This window comes from Marmota marmota, unplaced genomic scaffold (genome assembly GCF_001458135.2).
Source record: "Marmota marmota marmota unplaced genomic scaffold, marMar, whole genome shotgun sequence".
Classification (NCBI taxonomy): domain Eukaryota; kingdom Metazoa; phylum Chordata; class Mammalia; order Rodentia; family Sciuridae; genus Marmota; species Marmota marmota.
Window position 1 is genome coordinate 10,420,645 of NW_026000005.1, and position 16,531 is coordinate 10,437,175.

Here is a 16,531-nt window from a genome sequence, read left to right on the forward strand (position 1 = left end):
GGGGGGGGGGCAGAGAAATGTCTCTCTTCTCACTGGAGTATCAGACTCATTGCCTAGGTCCAACCTCTAGTAATACCATTTGACTTAGATTTCAAAACATGCTTCCACATGGCTTCTCTTATTTGATTCAATCAGGGAAGTTGTGTTTATAGTATCATCACTAATTTATATAAAGGGAAATGGAACTTGAGAGCTTAGTGTGACTTATTCAAGGTCAAAGAATGCATGATGGGCCCCATGTTTATTGCACTTTTCTCCAGGCCACAACGAACTAGAGACGAGAATTATGAAACTGTAGCTCTTTATAAAGAAAAACACATTATCCAAAACAGATGTTCTGTAACAAAAGCAATAGTAAATGATTGGAGGACACAATTCAGTAAGAAATTAAGACTTATAAATGTTTTTATATAGAAATATTTTACAAAGATTTTACAACATAGTAAATCATGTCATACTGTAGAAAGATGAAGAAAAAGATTAAACCTCAAGAAAAAAGAAAGTGCTCATAGCAACGTATTGCAGTCTCCATAAAAGTGCATAAAAGGTTAAGGCAAAGTACCATGTTGGTACAGGCATGCTGAGAACTGACTTGTAAAACAGTTTTTAAAAATACATACAAACATTTTTTTCCTCTATTCTTTTCAAACATATTTGAAAGGGAAACGCTTATGAACATTCTTGCTTGAAACAATGTAAATAGAACTTCTGGGCATAAAACAGTAAAAGTAAAAATATTCTGAGTGTATAAAAAAGTAAATCAAATAATTTCTAAAATAAAACCTGTCTAAGTGAGGTCCCTCTTTCTACATGTAACTAACCAGGCTGAGGACTTACTCTCTCATAGATAAACGATGTCATTCATGATAGCGGCGTGAAATTAGGATCTCACCCTTTCAGCTTCTAGTTTCTATGGCTAACCTACTGACATATGTAAAGTCTTTGTCACTGCATTATGAATCTACTTTGCAGCTATGCTTCTACCTGCAGCTTACATGATAGTCATTTTATGAAAAGCTACCTATGCTTAATACAGTATTTTGCCCTGATAATAAAAAGACAAAGGTGCTCTCCAAAATTAAACCATTAAGCTTATTAGAAAATTCTAGTTAAGTATTAAGTTTTCAGTTTTCCACATACATTAAATCCCTTAAGACCAGAAGGATCGATAAGGATAATACTGGTTATCTTCATACTTGGAAAAGAGCTTGTTTTTAAACTATAACTGAGAAGTAAGATTTAAAAAACGTAATTTGGCCAGACTCAAACACCAGTGAATTTTAGGGAAAACTGATTTATCTGAATTCAAATCCAGAAAATAAATACCTCCCAAAGAATAACTTAATTCACATGATTAACTACTCTTTTTTTGTAAAATTCTATCTACTCATAAGAGGAGTTTTAGTATTGTCTCCCCACACTTCAACTAGCTTTTTCTTTTTCAATTTTTCTCCATGTCTAAATGAAAGGGAAATGAACCAGCTCATTTTTGCTGACTTAGGTTTCTTAAATAGCTCTTAGACTTCAAGGTACAGCTGTGGTAAAACCAGAGAGATACACCCAGGCATTTATTGGAATTCTGCGGTACAAAATAGCACATGTGCTCTATGCACTCTAGTAACAGGGATAGCAATGATAACTGTCTTACACAACAGATGTATTAGCTTGGTTTTCATCTGTAACTTCTTTTTCTTCAGGACCACAAACAAAGAGCTGGTTGCCCAGAGTTTTCTGGGCAAATCGGAAATACATAATGTGGCCCATTGCCACAAAGGAGACTGAAATCAATACAAGCAAGCCAAAAGCTTCAGGATTTGGAGCCAGGATGACCATGATGAAATGCAGAAGATCAAGAAGATAGTTCATGGAGTTCTGTACACCATTTATTATGCCTCTTTCAGATTCAATTACGTTTTCTTGCAGCAACTGTGTCACAGTTAAATCAAAGGACCAAAGACCTATATAATAAAAGATATTTTTAATGAATGAATTAATTTGTAGTAATACAGCTCAGATTTATAAATAAAATCCTGTGAACATGTGCAAAGTACACATTTTAGTCCTACTGTCTTTAAGTTGACTCATATATATAGTATTAATCATAGCCTTGCCTTAAGGAATTTCTTCTCATTAATAAATATTGGGTTATTCATGGCTTCAAGAAATGATTTTTACAGCCACCAGACAAAAATAAATATAATCTTCAAGCTTATTAATCCTGTTTGTCTGTGGCTATTTGTACTACAAAAATAAAACTCTGAAATAAATGACATAAACCCTGTAAGTACCAGTATTTTTACAACTTAAAAGAACCTAAGACATTATCATGGTTAAAGGGCAAGGAAACTTTAAACCATTGTTACATTTACTGCCTGGGTTCCATGGCCCTGACAATAAAGCTGTCTTGCTGGAATATTAATGTCTTTGATAAATTAATGAACTGTTTTGTGTCACAAGATAAATATGGCTTCATTTCAAGAATAAATTCAGTTATTCATCAGCACTCTATTAATGATTATTTAAACTATACTCTGTAAAAAGTCTTTACATTATGTTTCCTTCCAGAGTTATAAAATCCATTTGTGTGGCAAAGTATATAATAAATACTCATCAGGATTATTTTTAATAACTACCCTATCTTAAAAAACAAAACAAAACAAAACACTGTCCTGGACTGGGATTGTAGCTCAGTGGTAGAGCACTTGCCTAGAACATGTGAGGTACAGGGTTTAATCCTCAGCACCACATAAAAATAAATAAATAAATAAAAATAAAGTTATTGTGTACATCTACAACTAAAAAAAATTTTTTTAAAACAGTGTTTTTTATGCTATCCTAAAGAAATATTCTCTAAATTATAGTTCTTTTGGTAGACTTATAACAATATAAAAATTCTAAATTACTAGAAGATAGTATAATTATTATAGTAATATCTTTTAAAAATTAAATTACATTTAAAGAGTAATTCTTAAGGGTTGGGGGGTGTAGTTCAGAGGAAGAACATTTGTCTAGCATTCAGAAGGTCCTAATCTCCAGTACCACAAAAAAATTAAAATAAAATAAAGAGTAATTCTTAGAGGCTACAAGTGGGATCTGTAGCTCAATGGCATAGCACTTTCCTAACACACACATGGTCCTCGGTTTAATCCCAGCACCAAAAAATATATATACATACTCTTTAAGAAAAACATTTTAAGTCCTGGACATGTTTTAAGTATGTATACATACACACACACATACAAATATAACCTTTTAAATTATAAAATAAAAATTCCATGTTTAAAGACAGTTGATTTTGCTAAAATTAACACCCAGGAAATATTTCACATCTTTGGTGAATCTCTGTACCAACTTTCCAAAAATATACTTTGAATTCATTAACATATACAAAGAAACTTCTTACCGATTCTAGCAGCAATGACGCCTGCAAACAGCAGACTGACAGAGATTTTGGGGATCTCTGGGATAGTATTAGCAGTATCAGACCTGTTTGATGTGTGCATTTCAGTTGTAAAGATGGTTTCAGGTATTTTTGTAGTTGTGGACAATGGCTCTCCTTGCGTGAACCTAGAACGGATATCTTCAAAGGGAGAAACAGACAAATCCAAGGGGCTCCCAGGCATAAACACAGAGATCACACACAAAATCAAACAGGAAAGCTGTGCCAATCCTGAGATCAGGCCAGTCCGAACCAGACCGCATTTTCGACGTAGCCAAGTAAAAGCCACGGTTCCCATTATTCCAGTAATAGCTGATGCTCCCATCAAAATACTGAGGATGGAGCCACTCAGCCCCTGAGTGTAGGCGTACCCTGTAGTGATACAATCGAAGCCCAGAACAGTCATATAAAGAAAGGCAAGACCCATGCCAGCCAGAAACACAGGCTGGTTGTAGTAGGAGACCCATCCATCTCTGAAGGTGCGGAAGGGCTCAGCCATCTGGGAGGCACAGGTGGGCTCTTGCTCACATTCAAGCTCACGGATGTTGGGGTCTTTCTCACCCATTAGATGAGTTCCCTCCAGGGATTTTGGCTCAGTATCTGTTAATAAAAAATATCATAATTTGGGGGGGAGGGAATGGGGGTAAAAAAATTATCTTAGCATTTTGTTTCTTCTCTTATTCTCTTCCTGTGTGTTACCTTGATTACTGAATTAAAGTATATATTTTCTTTTACTAATAATCTAAGAATTCCAGCCATGTAACAATTTCCAAGTACCATTTTTTTTTTGTTAAATAAAGTAATATTGATCTCTTTTTTCTTTCTCTCTTTCTTGTAGAAATTATACTCTCAGCAAAGTAAATAGCAGGAAAATTCATTGGATAAAATATAAAAAAAAAAAACTTTCTGGGAAAATTCAGCATCTTATTTTCTAGGGCCCTGTTTAGATTCCATTTACCTATAGCCCAACTTCCCCCTGCCGTTGGGAAATGCCCTTTACATCCTCACTCCCTTCCACTGACCGTGAACTCTTTCCAAAGGCCATGAACTCCTCTCTTCAATGACTCTAAGGAATTTTTTTTTCTCACTCTCTTCCCATTTCTATGCCTCTTTTTTGCCTAGCCACCCCTCAACTTATTGCCCTTCTGTGCCTACCACTCACATAAAGAGACAGGGCTAGGGATCCTTCAGTTTCAAACCAGAGTTGTTCCCTGGAACCTTAAAAAAGTCTTATTTTGGCCTCATCTACCTAAGTCATATATTTAACCTCATTCAGGCCTTTACTGGGAATAAAATCTTATACAAGCCAAAATAGTTTTGATTTTTGCCAGCATTTAAAGTCTGAATATGAGAATAAAGGATGGTCATTGTGTTCATCTTACCTTTTTGTAAATTCAGCTGTTTCAATTCAGCTTCCTCTACTTTAAGAGCAGCTTTCACAGCTAGAGCAGGTGTTTTCTGATAAACCTTCCAGAGCAGAAAGTATTCCACACACATGGATACCAAATTCCACCCAGAAATAAAACCACAGCCAATGACTGGGGAACCGAATGTCATAATCTGGCCAACAGCCATAGGAGCCAAGATATTGGTCAGCTGGTCAATCCTTCGAATGGTGGCATTCATATCTACAGGAGCAGGTGGAAGAGGCGGGCAAGAGTTCAAACTCGTCAAAGAAATACTGGCCATTTACATGATATAGTGGTCAAAACCAAGAGCATAGATTTCTAAAATGCAAGTTTCTAAAAGCACTCTGTGAGCAAACTATTTGCTAGGAAAACAGTTGTTTTTCACATTAAAACTGCCTCAAGAAATGTGATCCCCTTGTAATTGTAGAATTAGTCCAACATCAGCTTTTAAAATAAATCTAATAGTGACTATATTCATTTTTTCAACACATATTTATTAAATGCCTGTCATAAGCTAGGCACCACTCTCAATACCATAAAGAAAACTACTATTATCTTTACTAGTTTTCATGAAGTTTGCCTTCTCATAGGAAAAGAAAAACAATAAATCAATAAGCACATACAAACATGGCACAAGTCAGATGTTCATTAAATACTGTAGTGAGAGGGCAGAAAACGGTCATTGAGGGAAAAGTATTAAATAAGGCAATATCAGGGAAGGAATTGCTGAAAAAAGACTTAAAGGAAGGAATTGCTGAAAAAAGACTTAAAGGAAGCAAAAGAGTGAGCCATGAGATATCAGGGAAAAGAACATTCCAGACCCAGGGAAATACATGTCCTAGGACAGAAGGAGTAGGCCCAGAGTGTTAGCAGTCTAGGAAAGAGTTCATCAGAGCTGGGGCAGGAGAGATGAGGTCAGAGGGTGAGGGGAGACAGATACGATCATGTACAGACCTATGGAAATTATATGGACTTTGACTTTTCCTTTGAGTCAGAGGCCCTTTGGAAGATTTTAAAATAGAGAGAGGCATAATCTGACATATTTTTAAAGGTTTATTTTGGCTGCTGTGTTAGGCAAAGACTATAAAGTGAGAGAGGTGGTAGACAAGAGCAGAGGCAAGGCCGCATGTGGGAGATGATGGCGGGGTAGAGCAAGATGGTTAATAGTGAAAACGTGGAGAAAAGATACAGTGTATGCTCTAAAGGTAGAATCAGGAGAACTTGCTAACAGATTAGATATGCATTGTGAGAAAATGAGAGGAATCAAGGATAACGCAAAGTTTTGTTTTTTTCTGAGCTGCCATTGGCTGAGAAACAAGATTTCAGAGGAATAAAACCCAGTGTTTGGTTTTGGGGGTGCTGATTCTGATAGGCCTACTAATATTCAAAAGGTCACATCAAGAGGCAGACAGTTAAATATATCAGGCTGGAGTCATAGGCAATAAATATGAGCCATATTTGCAAGTCATCAGTTTGTTCTGACCATGTCTGGGCACACCCATGTGTAGAGAGCAGGAAGGTGAGAAGGAAATAGCAAAGAGGAAAAAAAAAAAAAAAAGCGAGCATGGTGTCTTAGAAGCCAATGGTGACAGTGTTGCAAAGAGGAGAGAGAAATTAAGTGCTGCTGATAGGGAAAGGAAGATGAGCACTCAGAGGAAACATTAGATTGGTCACAAGAAAAATATCAGGGACCTCAAACACAGTGGAGCAGGAAGGGCAAGTGCTTGATTACAGTTGTGGTAAGAAACTAGTGCCAACTCCAGGAGACACCACTTTTATTATTATATTTTCAATGCATCTCCTGCCCTGGAATTACAATGGGAATGCAAGATTCTGGAAAGCAAGATTCTGACCAAAGAAAGGAATTAGAAACAAGATTCTTTGATAAGTTTGCTGAAAATAGAAAGAAACAAATGGACTGGCAAAGGAGGAAGTGTGGTAAAGACTGGCTTTTAAGAAGAAAATCAGAGCATGTTCAAGTGCTGAAATGATACAGTAGATGAGAAAGGAAGGAATCTGAATCTACTGCCTAAGTGGAAGAGCTGGTCTCAGATAGGGTCACAGATAATCCATCAATGGTAGCAAGAGTGGAATCACCTACTTGGCTTCAGTTACAGGTAGGAAGAGAGAAATGATAACGGAAGCACACGGGGGCCATCTTCTCATTTCTTACATCGCATCGGCAAAATACAAAGCAAGATCATCAGTCCGTGTGAGGAAGGGGGAAAAGGTCGTGAATGTGTGAGGATAAGGGAGAAAATTAGAAATAGTCCTCTAGGAAAATGGGAGAAGGAAGGGACCAGAGAAAATGGTGTGATCATCTAACAGCATGAAAGGATCGACTTCAATCCTCTCTTTAAGAACTTCAAGTGAGAACACTGAGCAAGGTCATGTGTTTTTCTTCAGTCATGTTCTAGTGTGGAGAGCTGAACTTAACCAGCTTCTTCCAGAATGAAAGGGACAGAAAGAGAGGGGCCAAGAGAACTGAGAGTATACCCAGGAGTTGATCATACAATCATGAATAAATGACCTTAGAATTTAAACTGGGTGAGAAAGGCAGACAAGACAGAGGTCACGAACAGTGAACAGAAAGTGGAATTAGTGACTTGTAAGTGACAAGAGGTTGGAGGATTGTTGGGGGTGGGGTAGTGAAAGAGCAAACTACAAAGGTAAGAGTTGGTAATTCAAGATACAGATGCTTAAGATGGAGGTTATAGAAGGGAAGACCATAGGAATGCATAGTCATGTCAAAGTAGAGAACAAGATGAATAAAGAACAGGAGGTTAAGACAATCACCTGCTTTCTCATTCCCTATCTCATAGAGCAGAGTGAAAATTAACAAGGTAAGTCTTTTACAATCCTTTGGGTCACTGTGGAAAAAGCATCTGTGACTAAGAACATTAACAGAAAATTGCCTTTATTCCTTCTTTAGTTCTTTCTGGTCTTTAATTAGTTTCTGATTAGTCCTATGAGTATATAACGCTTACATGATAACAGGAGAACTTTGGCATACTTCACCTTTCACTTGAAAGGCAAAGGCAGCATTCATTAATCTCACTCATGACAGTTTTTGCAGAGGCTTCACTATCTTCCATCTGCCCCCACTAGCAAGTTTCGGATGCATATGCCAACAGAGAAGTGTGGGATTGACCCAAATGACTCAATGAGCTGAACCCAAAATACCAGTAACTGAAGAAAATATATGGTTGGATCTTAAAGTTCCATTACAGCAACAAGCAAATTATTTTGGTTTAAATTATCTTACTCTTTTCACTACCTCTGTTCCCCATGTTCCAGGAGCATCCCATTATTACCAATTCCTATCTTTTACATGATACTTAGGCAATCAATAATGCTTAGGTATCAGAACATATGTAGTGATAAAAACGGCTTTTGTTTTTCTGAAGCTAAGTAAATTAAATAACAATTTAAATAAAATAAAGACCCAATCATTTCATTGGTAATTTCCTAGAAAAAGAATTCATTTTCTAAATGCACAAACCTATGCTCTTTACAGAATTATATTTATTCTTATACAAACATAAATATATGTGCTCATTTGGTTCCAATTTAGTTGTTTTGTAGTACAGCTGTGGCACAGAACATGCCATTATAATGAAAATAACTATTTAAATTATAAATTAAATTATTATAGAGGCTATATTACATCTTATAGAAGAATAATTTTTAAGAAAGAATTTGCTAAGCAAATAGCTGCTAGCATGATGTCTATCTCATATATGAAATCACATGCATTCACATATAGTATTTATCTGACAGCCATACCTGATCCAAGCTAATCAGCACATGTTGCTTTATGGTTGGTAAGGAAAACCTCAGAAGATATTAATAAAGAGAAATCCACAAGGGAACAGGGAAGAAAATAAGGCAATGGATGGAGTAAAATGTCTGGGAAAAGGAGTGAATTTCAAACAGGTTAGACAGACTGTGTGGCACAAGAGAATGTTTTATCCAAACTTTAAATCGAGTACCTGGTAAGTACCTTAGCTAACAGATATGCATGTGAAAAACAACACCCCTTCTGTAGCTTTCTAAACTAGATGGTTTCTCCTATTCTTTACCTTTGATGATACAACTTGCACACAGGTAAAGCCTCCCAGCCCAGTGCCGGATCTTTGCCAACAACTTCAAAACTTAGGCTGTATTTTCATATACCCATAAATTTTTCCTGATTGGAGCAGGTGTATCCATGTAGACAAAGCCTCACAGGATCAAGCAGCAGCTGCAGTCCCCAAAGCACTCCACCTTCTCCCATCTCTGTTCTATTTTTCTTTTACCCACCTCCTTTTTCTCTGTTCTCCTTTAAGTCTGCCTAATAAGAAACTCCTGAAGGCTAGAAAATAGACTGTTTGGCCTAGATTCTTCAACCCTGCAATAGTCATATATATAAAGAGGGACAGATGAGAAATTGCCAGTCATATTTTTGTCATTGTTCTGGAACATCACTTCCTAGTGAGAAAGACCCACATAACTTTGTGAAATTTTTTTTTTATTTTGTTTTTCATGTATATGTAGTAGGACGAGTTAAAGATGCTGAGTCACTTTCTCTTTAATAGACTTTAGTTTCTTTAATACAATTCAGAGAGTCAAAATTAGTTAAGAAATTCAGATAGGCAAAAAAAAATCATTTACAAGGCGACCTTCTCCCAAAATATATTCTAAAAATAAATGGGATTTTAAAAGTATCTTGAATTTTATAATATGGAACATATTTTACATGCTTAAAGAACATGTGAAAAAGAGAAAAAATAAAGGGCCTAGCCTTATCTTCTAGGTCAATGTGACAAAAAGAGATGAAGAACTATTCCCTTTTATGAATCATCACAGAAAGAAAAGTCAAGGAGAATTCCCTGCTGTGCAGACTCATTCTTACTACACTCGTCCTAGTATGCAGGTACCATCCTCTGAAATCACAGTGCTTTTCTACCTAGATTATAATATTGTTACCACAAAGTGATGATTCGAGCAAATTCTTCTTCTAGACCTCCACAGACTTTGTTCTCTTTCAGTCACCACCTCCTTTTTTTTTTTTTTCCTTATTTTTAATCACAAGGTCCCATCAAACAAAGCTGCTTGCTAATCCCGGCACATAATCTTGCCTTCTGTGTCCTGAAAAAAGCCACTTAAGTCATCAGGAATGGTTTTCTTGTCTGTCAGGATGGTTAGGCAATGTGTTTGTGATACTCATTATCTTAATGACCAGCAGAGTTGATTCAGCTGATCTAACTAGTAGGCAGGTGTACCCTTCCTCCTCTACCATGTGTAATTATCAATTCAATTTGTGTCTGTGTTGTATGGGAGGAAGAAAGAGAATATTAAGTAAGGAGGGCATTCCAAGCCCAGGCAATGTTGTTGTGAGAGGACACACTGCTTTGTGAGTACTCCATGATCTTTATTTAGCCACTCGTATGTTTCCAATGGAATAGGACTGTCAGGTCTTAAAAAGTGCGTTCTGTCCAATATTGTTTCAGTTTTTGACAGCAGCCGCATTACATCCTACATAATGTAATGAAAGTTACAGATTGTAACTTTAAAATAGAAGAAACTAACTTCTAGAGTCTCTCCTACAACTAAGTTGTTTCCGTTTCATGTGGAGAAAAATAATATCCATGATATGATCCTTACTACCAGTGATAACATCCACAGATATGACTGGTAAAAATAACATGTCAAATTCTCATTGTTATATATATTAAATATTGGAAACAGTTCACCAAATTTAAAAAGAAAAAGGAAAAGCTCAAGAAAGATTTTCCATTTACCGGGTTTGCAAAGAATAAAAGAGTAGTTAACTATCCTCTAAATTACCTCCATAACAGATAAATCTAAGCAGTAAGATTTGACAATAAAGTTAAAAGCAACTACATCTTCAGTTTATTATCTTAAAACATACACAGAACAATAACAAAAAGGATTCTAGTCTTATTTATTTCCACAGATTTAAAGTGAATCCTAATATACCCATTTGATTAAAAAAGAAAATCAAATTACCTGCTAATTTGCTTCTGTCTTCTCCTGCAACAACAACAATCCAATCCCTTTGAATTGTGATTGCAGTAGCAGTACTGGCCAAATTTGCAATATTTGCAATAGTTATAATCAGGATGTAGCAGGAAGTCTAAGGAATTACAAGGAAAAATGGAGGTAAAATGTCAGTTTATTACACTAATGCCTACCTCACCCACCATACACGGTAATTTAAAATTTTCTGACAAAATAATACATTTTTGTTTTAGTTTCATTTATAAGAAATTTTACTTTGTGTGCATGAAACAATTAAATACCAGTGGACAAGTTAAAGAGTACATTGTCCTAATCTATAATCATCTGTAATATGTATAATGTAAAAAACATAATAGTCACATGAACATTATGTGACTTAGCTATTAAGAGAATGGTGACAAAGTTATTAGAAAATGGTAACAGTTTTCCCTCAAACATCTCCACCAAAAAGATGCTGAAGGGGAATTGAAAAGACCTATATTTAATTGTCAGAGTTCTGAAACTTTATAGCTGAATGATAATGGATAATGAACCAAACTTTTTTTGTCTTAGTTTTGTCACTGACAAAATGAAGGGAATATACTTGAAGATTTCTAATGTCCTGCCTGGCTTTGAAACTCTATCCTATCAGTCCAAATAAATACAGGAAGTTTCAATAGCGACACCAAGTTCATTGTTATCCACCATATCCCATTCCTCTCACTTTTTTTCCATCAAGCTACCATGAAATCATTGTGTATGAACTTATACAGATGATATCTCCAAATAGAAATCACAATTATTATTATTGGAGGGACACAAATAAGACTGATTAATATGTTCATATGGATAACATTTCTTTTTTTTTTTTAAATGTTGCTTTTGTTTTATTTTTTTATTTATTTTTTTATTTTTTTAAAGAGAGAGAGAGAGAGAGAGAGAGAATTTTTTTAATATTTATTTTTTAGTTTTTGGCAGACACAACATCTTTGTTTGTATGTGGTGCTGTGGATCGAACCCGGGGCGCACGCATGCCCAGGCCAGCGTGCTACCACTTGAGCCACATCCCCAGCCCCTGGATAACATTTCTTATCTAATACACATAACGTACACAGTAAGATAGAATAAAACTGAAAACTGAATTATATTAAAAACTAATAGGATGTAATTTGAATTCAAACAATACTTAGTACCTATTATGGGCAAAACAACACTAAATCAAAGGGGACATTACAGTAGACATGGGATGAATATTAAAAAGTCAAATTTGCAACAAAAAAAAGACACTCCTTGACTTTGAAGCATTTTTATCTTCATCACTAATAGATATCCAATATTCTGACATCAAGAATCCCATTGAGCCAGGCGTGGTGGTGCATGTCTATAATCCCAGAGGCTTGGGAGGCTAAGACAGGAAGATTGTGAGTACTAAGCCAGCCTCAGCAAAAGCAAGGCACTAAGCAGCTCAGTGAGACCCTGTCTCTAAATAAAACACAAAATAGGGCTGGGGATGTGGCTCAGTGGTCAAATGCCCCCGAGTTCAATCCCCAGTACCAAAAAAAAAAAAAAAAAAGAATCCCATTGGGAACTTACAAGGACCCATCCATGGTACATGGTCAGAAGCTCCTTTTTGTGTAAGAAAACCATCATCAGGATAATGCCACACAGGATGACTGAAACATTCTGTACTATCAGTGAAGTCTGGGCCACTGTACAGAGGAAGAAAGAGAGTTTTCACTGCGGCACCATGTTTTCATAAGGCTGTTTTTATCCACACATCAACGATCCACTACATTAATGCATATGCCTATTTACTATATGACAAAAGGAAAAGTTTCCAAACAAAATTCTGCCTCAACTATCCCAATTTAACCCAGAAGATCACAGACCAGTGAAATATGCAAACAAAAAGTACCCACAATTTTTTCTGTTGAAGTCATTTACAATATATTTTCATTTTATTTATTGAAAGCTTACTGTCATAAACAGAACTATTACATAGATAAGATCCATCTCTCTGTCCTTTATTGCTTAAGCTGAAACAAGAACATGTAGGAGGTTATAAAGAAGGAGGTCTAGTATGTTCAAGGCCAGGGTTTAATCCCCTGCACTGAAAAAAAAAAAAAGAGATCAAGAGAAGTTATAAAATCTATGATCCACGGTCTTCTACATGGCAGGGTTACTCTGGTAAGGTGAGATGCACAAATAGGAAAAAAATACAAAAACTTGCCAAGAATAAAGCATCAATGAGTTTTTTTGACGTAGTAATGCTATCTGCCACTGCTGTGAAATTCTAGGCTCCACCTTCCATCCCACACACAAAAAAATGTCAACCCTCTTAGAATGAGGCATTTATGTAGATAAGGTGCTGGAGAAAGGCAGGTAAAGACATCTTGTAGTCTCTTTTCAGCAATTTACTGGGTAGATGATCCAAGAAGGATATTTAAGGTCTCTTATGCCTATGTCTAGAAGGTGAGGATGGTTATATATGTCTTCCTTACTTTAAAGGATCATAATGATGCTCAAATAAAATATTTATGACAGCACTTTGAAATATCTAAGGTGTAATTATAGTTCTTCTTATTTGGAACAATAAAGCTCATCCTGGCTTGTAAGGTCATATCAAAGAGTCAAAACAAAACAACTACTCTCTGAACAGGGCCTGAAAAAAAAAAATTCCAACATGTAAGTCATTCATTCATTCATTGCACAGGATTAAATATCACCTGAATGAGATTCTTAGCTTCTAGGACCTGACAGACCAGAAGAAAGATATGTGAACAGGTAATTATAACCATGTAAGTCCAAAAGCAGAGGTACAAACAAAGCCTCATGAGAGCACAGAGAAAAAAAAATGATGATTAAACCTAGAGACGTTAGGGGAAATTTTCTATGAAGAGTGATAAATGAGTTGATTATATAAAATAAGTGGGAGACTGTGATCCCACCACATTCTTCTTCATCCAACTCAACATCCTTTCCCAACCTATGATTGCAATGCCCAACATTTAAAAGGTTAAATGTTTCTATGTATAATAAGATTCTATTTTGTATGCATAATCATGTAAATAACTAGGATTTTTTTTAGGATACAGAATTGTTTTTCTATATGTGTTCTGGTCTACATATTCTCAAAACAGAAAAATTTTTATCTTGACCATTTTACTAGTAGCATCAAGTCCCACAATTTGATAATCCTGTTACATGTATAGGTATCTAGGAGTAGTCACCCTGAACTGAAAGAAACTAATGAAACCTCAATCATTCCCTAGACATGGAGAAGGTCTAAGAAAGATATGGCCTGGTCCAGGCATTATCAACTAAGCAATTCAAGAAAATTTTACCTGAATGATAATCTTCATTGCCTTTATATTCTAAATAACTAAATTGCTCAGTCACTTTTTCTCTTTCTTTAATAAAACAAAATTAGTCTAATTCTCTATAATAAAGTCAATATATCATTATTTCTTCTTTTTCCCTAAAAAATTATAATTATACACTTCATTATCCAGACTCAGCTTTTCTCCCTTGAATCAATATTTAGTTTTCAATTCCCTTACACAAACCTTTAGATGAAACACAGTGAACCAGAGGACAGATGCTAAAGCTGTCCCAGGAACATCACACTAAAGGGACTCCAGTTCACAATGTGGTTAGGAAGGAAGCCAGAATTAAGCAAATTTTAATGTTTAACATGGTTACCAGAAAGTGGCTACAGTGTTAATCATTAACATCTGAAATTTATGAACTGCCAAAAAGACAAAAAACAAAACAAAAAAAAACAACCAACAAACTCTTGGGTCAACAATGCTGGCATCTCTGTTTTATGCAGGAGCCCCAGGACCCTGACTCCAGAGGTGCTGCTGAACCCCCATCCCTAGGTGTGGCATGTACTCAGTGGGTTAATAACAATGCTTTCTCTCTTAGTTTGTTGTTTACTTTCTTACAGAAGCTCAGAGCTGATCCCATAGGCACTGGGGCTTAATTGTGTAAGGACACTCACCTTTAAGTCTGGCGTTCTTATCCACCCAGTCACCAATGATGGCTCCCAGGACCAGAACAGATCCTGCCACCACCAGCCCATAGACTGCAGTCAAGAGGAGGCTGTTTCCATAGAGCTCCACCAGAAACACAGACACGGCAAAGTGCCACATCCGATCTCCCTTGAAGAGGAGAAAATGTTGTGATCAAATATTTTTGGTTTCTAATTCATTGTATTCAGGGAGTTGTTTTCTTATCAAAAGGTCAATTTTCTGGCTACAGCACAAGACTTCAAAGTCAATAATTATTCTATGGATTAAATATTGGTCAGATGTTAAAACTGTACACCCTGATACAATGGAAAATATTCCTGCACAGTTACTAAGTAAATTCAAAACAGCATGATACTAATAAAACATTCTTATTCCAGAAAAATGAGGTTTCCAGACCTAAGATGACACAGAAACTGTTCTCTGTGTGCATGTGATTTTCCTATTTTGATTTGAGAGGCAATAAAGTAGTTTGCTGTGGAACCAGACTAAATTACACTACAGTTCATAAACACTGACATACATTTAATGTTAAAGAAAGTCATGGGCTGGGGTTGTGGCTCAGTGGTAGAGCACTCGCCTAGCATGTGTAAGGCCCTGGATTAGATCCTCAACACCACATAAAAAAAAATAAATAAAGGTATTGTGTCCATCTACAACTAAAAAATATTTTTAAAAAAAGATAAAAAGAAAAAGTTAGTTCCCCAATTTGTAAAATGATAGGAATGGACTATGTGATCTCTAATGACTCTTTACCTCTAACATTTTAAAACAGCCCTATTTCAGAATCATAAAACTGACAAGCAATCAGAAAGATAAAATCAGTAAGATCAAATTCTGGCACACATAAACAAAGACATCCACATAAATGTGTAAATAGTCATTTTAACATTTTAATACAGATGGGGAAAAACAATATTTTTTATACAGGTTCAGAGTACATAGGAAATTCTGGAATTTGTTGCTACAAAATGTGGCATAAGTTTAATAGAAACTTGCAAACCAGGCAGATTAACATATAAGAAATCTTTGAGGAACTTTATTATGAGAATTTAACTCCACACCTGACTTCCAGGGTTCACAGAAAGAAGGACAATATTCTATCATGACCTATTCCACAAAATCACTTCAGGATACTAAATTCTCAGGCTGAGCTCCTTACAGATTTGACCCTATGTAAAAGTAGTTACATTCCTAGACATTTCCAAAGTCTGTCAAGAATCTCATGATAAATTTCATGTACTGGAAGCAAATTATTATATTTGATTATTTTAAAATAATTAAAATTATTTTAAAAATTTAATAAAGCCAAGGCAACAATCTTAAACATTCAAAACTTAGGCTGATATGGGCTAGAAATCAATTACAATAAATTTCACTGTAGACCAGTAGGTCTCAACTGAGGGTGAGTTTACTCTCCAGGGATGATCTGTGAATGTCCAGAATTATTCTGGTTGTCACAACTGCAGGAAGATAGAGGGGGGACACCACTGACATCTACAATGCATAAGACAATCCTCCACAAGAAAAAATTTTCTGATCTAACCATCAATAGAGCAGAGATAGAGAAACTGTGGTGTAAAAGATCATAAACAAATTTTGAGCCACAGCTCAAAATTAAATTAAGATTAGGACCTGGGGGGGGGGGG

General features: G+C 35.8%; 1 protein-coding gene across 1 annotated transcript in view; it reads right to left on the bottom strand.

Moving 5' to 3' along the window:
* Nucleotides 1–387: 387 nt before the first annotated feature.
* Slc40a1 (solute carrier family 40 member 1) overlaps nucleotides 388–16,531 on the bottom strand; it is a 19,767-nt gene continuing 3,623 nt past the window's right edge. Inside the window, exons 3-8 of the mRNA XM_015481144.2 lie at nucleotides 14,855–15,014; nucleotides 12,445–12,560; nucleotides 10,861–10,987; nucleotides 4,822–5,067; nucleotides 3,404–4,039; nucleotides 388–1,958 (exon numbers count right to left, since the gene is read on the bottom strand). Of these exons, the coding sequence (XP_015336630.1) occupies nucleotides 1,645–1,958; nucleotides 3,404–4,039; nucleotides 4,822–5,067; nucleotides 10,861–10,987; nucleotides 12,445–12,560; nucleotides 14,855–15,014 (1,599 nt within the window). The 3' untranslated portion in view covers nucleotides 388–1,644. The remainder of the gene's footprint in view (nucleotides 1,959–3,403; nucleotides 4,040–4,821; nucleotides 5,068–10,860; nucleotides 10,988–12,444; nucleotides 12,561–14,854; nucleotides 15,015–16,531) is intronic.